Source organism: Phascolarctos cinereus, unplaced genomic scaffold, assembly GCF_003287225.1.
Source record: "Phascolarctos cinereus isolate Bilbo 61053 unplaced genomic scaffold, phaCin_HiC Scaffold_5;HRSCAF=322, whole genome shotgun sequence".
In the NCBI taxonomy this organism is placed as follows: domain Eukaryota; kingdom Metazoa; phylum Chordata; class Mammalia; order Diprotodontia; family Phascolarctidae; genus Phascolarctos; species Phascolarctos cinereus.
This window is the reverse complement of record NW_027555958.1, coordinates 407,359,895-407,368,451: the sequence shown is the minus strand read 5'-3', so window position 1 is coordinate 407,368,451 and position 8,557 is coordinate 407,359,895. Positions and strand designations below refer to the sequence as shown.

Sequence of the window (8,557 nt, the reverse complement as noted above, 5' to 3'; positions counted from 1 at the left end):
CTGGGCCTTCACTTCAGTGCTGCAATTAAATTCATGGAATCAGAGGGATTTAGAAATCACCTTGCCCAATCCCAATACTATTTCCATTTCATTAAGAAGGAAACTGAAAGCTAGAGAAATTAAATGACATGCTCAAGGCTACTTTGCCAGAAACAGGGCTACTTTGCTAGTTCAGTTCTAAACTGTAGAAACAATTTTCATTATCTTATATTTACCTATCAGCGTAATTATGCTATCCCCTTAGTAGAATATAATCTTATCATAAAGCCACTAGCTAAATAATTTTAATTTCATAATCTTGGATTAACTCTGAACCACCCTAAAGAATTTAATGAGGAATACCTCATCACATTCTAACAGTGGAAGAAAACACATAAAGAGCTAGCAGGACCTCCAAAACATTTCCTCTGCTGTCACCCTACCACATGCCGTTCCTCACACTCTCCATTTCACCTCTCCAGCTCTTTTTCATAGGTTGTCTTACCCTACTAAAATAGGACTAAAATGTAAGCCCCTGGAGGTTAGGGGCTGTCTGGCTTGCTTGCATCTAAAAGTACATCGGCATAGTAAGTGATTAATCATGCTATCATTTATTCATCTGTCATCTTTTTTCTTTCCCCTTTTTTCATCTCCCTTTTTCTTTCCTTCTTCATTTCTTCCTTTCTTCCTTTCCGCTCTTCCTTTCTTATCTATCTATCTATCTATCTATCTATCTATCTATCTATCTATCTATCTATCTATCTATCTATCTATCTATCTATCTATCTATCTATCTATCTATCTATCTATCTATCTATCTATCTATCTATCCCTCCATCCATCCATCCATCTACTTACCTGTCTACTTACCTACCTACCTCTCTTGACATGCCAAGCTGAAAGAGCACTCCTCAAATTTCTCATAGCATAATGTCTTGGACTGCTCTTTTACATTTAAGTTTGCTACATTCTTCCATATATCATAGTTATAATAGCTAATATTTACATAGCATTTTAAGGTTTGCAAAGTGCTTTATTAATATCATCTTGTTGGACCCTCACAACAACCTTATGAGGTAGGTGCTTTTATTATCCTCGTTTTACAGACGAGGAAACTGAGGATGGGAGAAGTTAAATCACTTGCCCAGGGTCACACAGCTACTAAGTGTCTGTGGTAGGATTTGAATTCAGGTCTTCGTGACTCCCAGTTCATCGTCTGTTCCTTGCGCCACCTAGCGACCTATGGGATACTGCTATATGGGTCACAGTATATGTATATAGAACAGCTAGGTGGCGCGATGGATAGGGTGCCGGGCCTGGAGCGAGGAAGGCTCATTTTCATGAGTTCAAATTTGACCTCAGACACTTACTAGCTGGGTGACCCTGGGCAAGTCACATAACCTTGTTTGCCTCAGTTTCCTCATCTGTAAAATGAGCTGAAATAGAAAATGGTAAACCAGTATCTTTGCCAAGAACACCCCCAGTGGGGTCACGAAGAGTCGACATCACGTATATTATGCACTGCCCTCCCCATTAGACCCTAAACCTCTGAAGAACACGTTTTGGGCCTCTCGGGGAGCGCTCAGCACCAAGCAATGTACGTAGGGGATACACGTCCGTCAATTGGATTGAATCGCTAAGACCTCCAAAAGTCTTTTTAAATTAATCTAATCACTTAATTAATAGATTAATTAATGAAAATATTTCATCGAACTTTGCAAATAAAAAAGTCCCAGGCCAACGGCTGTTTCTTCTCAATTAGTATTTTAATTACCACCACAACTTCGTTACTTCCCAGACAGCCAGTTAGGAGACAGCGGCAAGACCAATTAGAAACAGGGGGCAGAGGTCGGGGGCGGGGCCCTTGGCCAGGCCACGCCCCCTCCGGCGATCCCCGTTCCTTGCAAGCCTGCCCCCTTCCCCGCCTCCTTTCGTCGCGTTGCGGAGGAGGCGGTTACCATGGCGATGACGTCTGCCGGGCGGCACGGGGCGGGGTCGTGGGAGAGGAGGAGGAAGATGGCGGGAGGGCGGCTCTGAGGAGAGCTCGGCGGCGGCGGCGGCGGCGGCGGCGGCGGCGGCGCGGCGGTTGCAGGCGGAGGAGGAGCAGGAGCGGGAGCAGAAGCAGGAGCGGGAGCGGGAGCAGGAGCGGGAGCGGGAGCAGGAGCGGGAGCAGGAGCCGAGGAGCCCGGCACCACACCGCACCGCACACCGCGCCGCGCCGGGGCCCATGTGGGGAGGAGTCGGAGCCGCCGTTGCCACCGCTTGTGTCAGCCGGACCCGAGTGGGAGTGAGGAGGGAAAGGCAGGAGGATGAAGTTCGCCGAGCACCTCTCCGCGCACATCACTCCCGAGTGGAGGAAGCAGTACATCCAGTATGAGGTACCGACCTCCCTTCTCTGCGCGCGTCCAGAGCGGAGCCGGAGCCGGCGCGGCGCGGCGGGGAGCCACTGCGGCATCCCCCACCCCCCGCCGCGCCGGTGCCCTGTGCCCCTGCCGGTGCTCCGCTGCTCTCCCCTCCCCCTCCCGGTGTAACGGATCTGCGGGGACACAGAGCCGCCTGTGCGGCTTCCTGCGAGGTGCGGGCCGGGAGAGGCAGGGGAACCCCGCGGGGGAGGGGGCAGAGCCCGTCCTCCCGGCCCGCTGAGCAAGCTCTCCCAGGCTGGGCTTCCCGGTGGCCCCCTTTCCCGTCCTCGCCGAGCCCCCCTTGACCGCTGTTGACAAAGCCTTTGCAACTTGATTTAAACACAGACTGACAGATAGACCCCCTCCCCACCCCACCGAAGCGGTGCAATCAGCGCGACATGTAAACACCAAATTATTTTGATCAAATGCCCTATTTTGTTTCTGGGAAGAGGTACCGCTTTCCTCATTTTGCAAGAAGTATACAAAGTAGCCGAGTCGGGTGTTTGTTTTGTGTTCTTGTTTATGGAAGGGGGAGGGAGGAAGAAGAGGAGCATGTATTTTTTTTTTAGGTCTCCTTAATGATTTTTAATTTTTCATTTTAAGGTCTGCTCCCTCCTTGCCACCCCGCCGCCGCAAACTCCCCCCCCACCTCCCTGTATTTTTATTTGCTAGGAAGAGAGATCGGTCCCTTTAGGGTTCCTTAGAATCTATATATTGTAAACAATCCACTTTTTATAGCCGTGCCTGAAAATTTCGATGGTCACAGCACATTCTATAATCATCCCTAGTTTGGGTGAGAATGATAGCTCACGGAGAATGTTGAATGTAATGATAAAGGTACATGCGGTTACTTTAGATTAATATGAGGAAAATAAAGATAATGCAAAGGTTCATATATTTAGTCAGATACTTGAAGGACTTGAAGCACTAAGTAGAAGAGGGCTTGGCTATCTATGCATGTATACCCTGGACGGAGAGAAAAATTATTTTAGAGCAACAGTATCTCTAACCTCCAGGAGTTCCGTCTCTATGCCCAAGATGGAACAAAGAGTATAAAATCAATATGAACCCATACCTAGGATGCCGATTCAGGGATTAAATCATTTCATCGTTCTACTTGATTTTAATATAAGCTTGATGAAAAAAAAGGGTATCAAATGATAGAGGTTTACCTTTTCATGTAAGCACTGTAATTATTGGAGAAGTTACAAGATAGGCATGTGGGACGGTTAAATGTTAATTTAGGATTTAGGATTACTGGAAAAAATCCAGTTGCAATGTAAAATATTTGATTATTGGCAGAAATAAAAGGGCAGAGAATCATTTATCTCTTGTCAGTTCAGTTTTTGGTAGTGTTTTGTGGCTCTTATGTGATTGAGAATTGTAATACAGAGACTACCATTTTGGCCTGTAGTGTCTTTGTGATTTATTGTTTTTAATAACATTCTGTTAATTTAAAAACCTTGGCTGTACTCCAGATTGTGGTTTTTATTGAAAGTGGGGTGTATTTCTTTTATCTTTCTGGTAGCAATTTTCAGTACCACCGTCAGTTCTTTGTGGAGGCAGTTAAGGAGCATGTTGAGGCAACCACTCAGGTTTCTGTGTGTATGCGTGCATACATACACAGATACATACACGTGTGTACACACAGTACGCAAGTTCACACATACATGAATGTGTACTCATGTGCATGTACACATACATGCGTACATATATATGTGCATTTAGTGTGATATTTGTAATGGACAGATAATGGAGTGATCCACATGGGATTATTTAATATAGAAAATGGCATAGCTTGGGACTGTTTTGGGGGAAGAGGAGACACTGATACCTTGGTTGTAAATGTAAATTATTGTAATCACTGTCTACTTTGTGGATTATCCACTGTAATTCTAGGCCTCCTTCCTCACTTGCAGCAGGGTCCTAGACTAAATTGATGGACCTTAAGGACAATCTGGGAGAGAAGTTGGACCTAAAACCATCCCTTGATCCTACCATCTTTTCAGGTTATCGTTTTATAACCTCTTCTTAGTCAGACTCCCAGAAAAAGCTGCTATGCATATTTCCTCTGATTTTCTCGTCTCCCACTCTTTGACCTTACAACCTGACTTCTGACCTCATCATTCACTTGAAAAGGTTCTCTCTCTCTTCAGGGTTAATAGTATATTAGAAAACTACCAAATCTTATGACCCTCTCACAGTCAATATGCTTCTCTATCTCTCTGTAGCATTTGACACTGTTGACCATCTTGGTAAACTGTTCTTTTGGATACTTTTTCTTCCATGGGCTCTCTTCTGATTCTCCTTCCACCTGTCTGGCCTTTCTTCTCACGTTCCTTTGTTAGAGCATGCAGGCCCTCCCGGCGAGCCCCTCCCCTCTCTTCCCCTGTGTGGAATGCTCCAGTCCTTGTCCTTCTCCAGAACTTTTAGCATATCACCAGCAGCCTACTAGAAATCCCCAACAGAATGTCCAACGGGTACCCAAACTCAGCATGTCCGAGTATATATACCGTTCCACCCTTCCTTCCCCTCTGCCTCTCTTTGTTGTCTATGATGAGAGCACTGCCATATTTCTAGTCACCTAGCTTTTCACATTTAGTTACCTAGCTCTCTCACCCCATGAATCGCTAGGTCTTGGCTACTCTTCCCCCTTAGTGAGTCTTACATCTTTCTCCATCATTCCTGGTGTGATCATCACCCCACTTCAAGCCCTTGTCCCCTCTCACCTGGACAATCGCAATGGTCTTCTGTTGTGTTTTCCTGCCGTCATTCTCTACCTTTTCCCATTCACCCTCTACATTTGTCACAGAGATATTCCTAAAACGTCGCTCTGATCATGTTACTCCCTTGTTCAGGATGCTCCAGTAGCCCCTTCTTGCCTCTCAGATGAAATAAAAATGCTTTTTGGCTCTTATATCCCTTCAACATCTGTCTCCAGCCTCCCTTTCCAGGCTTATTGCTCATTACTCTCTTTAATGCACTCTTCATATCTAGCCAAACTGGCCTACTTGCTGTTCGCCATACATTCCATCTCTTTTTTTTTCCCCTTGGCACAGGTGGTTCCATATCTCTAGAATATAGTCCCTCCTCTACTCTAACTCATGGAATTCTTAACTTCCTTCAGAGCACCTCTTCCTGCAGGAGGCGTCTGCTGATTACTTTGGTTGCTATCCCCCCCCCCATTACTTTGTATCTTTTCCCTGTGGCTTAGTATGTAGGTCAGTGGACCCGAAGTATGGAAGAGCTGAGTTCAAATATGACATCAGACATTTATTAGCTGTATGACCCTGAGCAAGGCATTTAACTTCTCTCTTTCTCAGTTTTCTTCATTTGTAAATTGGGGAAAATAATAATGCCTACCTCCCCAGGTTGTTGTGAGGATAAAATGTGTTAATATTTGTGAAGCACTTGCAAACTTTAAATCAGTGTTTAATTGCTAGACATTATGTTTTTCCTATGCTGTCCACTAGAATATAAGCTCGTTGAGGGCAAAGACTGTTTTGATTTTATTTTTATATACCACATAGCCTTTCACAGTGTCTGACTCATAATAGGCACTTAGTAAATGTTGAATGAATGTATGTGTGATTATTTTCCAGAGTCCAGTATAAATGATTCTGGATTATGTTTTATGTACACAATCTTAACCTCTGACCTTTTTTCCATCATGGTGGATTATTGCTAGTTGATTGTATCTATACATATTTGGAAATCTCAGATTATAATGACTAATTTTACCTATGAGATATATAACACTAAATAAAGGACAGTTTTCTTTGTGACTGTGAGATGATATAGGTTTTTTATTCTTGAGGTCACCATCTTTGTATTCTACGTGATCACTAATTAATGGTACATGGTCCAGTTCCTTGAACTAAAGTGACTAATCATTGTTTATTGAATTCAATTGGTTGAATACATGGTGGTCTTTTTTTTTTTTTTTGGTGAGGTAATTGGGGTTAAATGACTTACCCAGGGTCACACAGCTAGTAGGTGTCAAGTGTCTGGTCTGAGACTGGATTTGAACTCAGGTCGTCCTGACTACAGAGCTGGTGCTCTATCCACTGCACCACCTAGATGCCCCATGGTGGTCTTTTAAAATAAGAAAAATATCTTAGAGTTCTAGTTGATCCTAGAAATTTTGGAAGACTGAAAACTTTGGAGAAAGTAGAACAAAGTTTATCTCTAAAGCCAAGGGCTTTCTAAAAGGTTTGTAGAATTATGGAAACCATTCATAGTGTAGTTAATGTGTTGAGATTCATCCCATATGAAGATGAACATCAACATTGGAAGTGAAAAGAACTTGGCATGTTTAACAGAAGAGGAAGTGAGTATTGGGGAGAGGAAGTACTTGGCCAGAGTTAGCCAGCAGTTAAGTGGCAGCACCACTCCAGTACCTTTTTCCCCACTATACCACCCTGCTTTCTCCAGGATAATGGTACTGAGTTACCATTAGTAGAACATCTGCTTTGAGGTGTTTTTCTATTTGTGGTGATGTATTTCCCATATTTTACCTATGTTCTGCTCAGCCCCTCTTGAATTTCTGGGAACAGTATTGAGATCTGATACTGTCGGTTACCTTTAGGAAATTGTCCGTGTAATTTTGTTGTGATGAAATTTTGCTCTCTAGAATATTATGTGAAATAGATGGGCTAGCCCTTAGGGAAATTTTGTATTAAACTGAGATGAGTTTTTTTTGTAATGGCATATATTATAATGCGATGTAATCTTAATAGTTACTGCTAAAATGACTAAACAGTTTTAAGAACCTTAATTTTATCCCAAATCAGTTCTGGAGTTTTTCCTGGAAAGTCTTGAAAAGGACAGAATTATTTTTCATTAAACTTAGTGTTTTTTGATAAAAATTTAATTATTAATTTGGTTATTATAATTGCAAAGTCAACAACATGCATTTATTAGGCATTTGCTCTGTGCGAAGCACTGTGCTAAACACTGAGGAAACAAAGGAAGAAAAAAATAGTCTCTGCCCTCAAAGTGCTCACATTCCAATGGGGAAGACAACATGCAAACAACTGTATACATACAAGATATATACAGAATAATTTAGAGGTAATCTCAGAAGAAAGGCATGAGCATGGAGGCAGGCAAGAAAAGACTTATTGTGGAAGGTGAGATGCGTAGCTGAGACATGAAGGAATCCTGGGAAGCCACTATGAGGAGAGCATTCTAGACTTGGGGCACAGCTGGTGAAAATACATGGAGTCAGAAGGTATAGCTTAGAGGAAACAGCAGTGTCGTTGGCTTGTACAACATGTGTGAAAAGTCTGGGAAAAATAGGCAAAAAGAATTTTATGTTTGATCCTGTGGAGATAATGAAGGAAGGGAAGAGGAGGCAATAGGCATTTATTAGCAACTTAAGTGTGGCTAAGTGCTTTACAGATATCTCATTTGATTCTCACAACAGTCCTATGAGGTAGGTGCTATTGTCCCCATTTTACAGTTGAAGAAACTGAGGTAGACAGTGTTTAAGTGATTTGGACCAGGGTTACCCAGCTAGTAAGTGTCTGAGGCTGTATTTGAACTCATGTCTTCCTGAATTCAGTCCTCTATCCACTGTATCCCCTAACTTGATAGTAGGGAGCCCTTGGAGATTGAGTTGGGGTGAAGATGGCTTTTGAAATGGTCAGACCTATGCTTTAGGAAGATCAGTTTGGCAGCTTGGTGGAGGATGGGCTGGGGTGGGGAGAAACTTGAGACAAAGACATCAACCTGAAGACTGTTACAGTAGTGTGGGGGGTGTTCTGTTTTGAACATAGTGAGTTTAAAATGTCTTTTAATAGACATCCAGTTCTAGATATTCAATAGACAGTTGGGGATGTGAGACTGGAAGTTACAGTAGATGTTTGGACTGGATCCTAATGTTCTAAATAGATCTTAGAAGCATTTGATAATTTAATAACGATAATTTAATCTGTAGAAGCTGATGGATTCACCAAGCAAGATGGTATAGAGAGAGTAGAGAAGAAGGCCTAGAGAAGAGCTTGGGGGATACCCAGTGACCCAGCACAGGGGCTAGAGGACCAAGTGGTCACACAGGTAGGAGGAGAGCCAGGAGAGAGCAGTTTTGTGAAGCCTAGAGAGAAGAGACTGTCAAGTAGAAAAGGATGATTAACATCATCAAAGACTTGCAGAGAGGTCAAGAAGGATGAGAA

General features: G+C 43.2%; 1 protein-coding gene across 1 annotated transcript in view; it reads left to right on the top strand.

The window, feature by feature from the left end:
- Nucleotides 1-2,199: 2,199 nt before the first annotated feature.
- The window catches only part of XPR1 (xenotropic and polytropic retrovirus receptor 1), a 217,786-nt gene continuing 211,428 nt past the window's right edge, over nt 2,200-8,557 (top strand). The window contains exon 1 of the mRNA XM_020984350.2: nt 2,200-2,357. Within this exon, the coding sequence (XP_020840009.1) occupies nt 2,289-2,357 (69 nt within the window). The 5' untranslated portion in view covers nt 2,200-2,288. The remainder of the gene's footprint in view (nt 2,358-8,557) is intronic.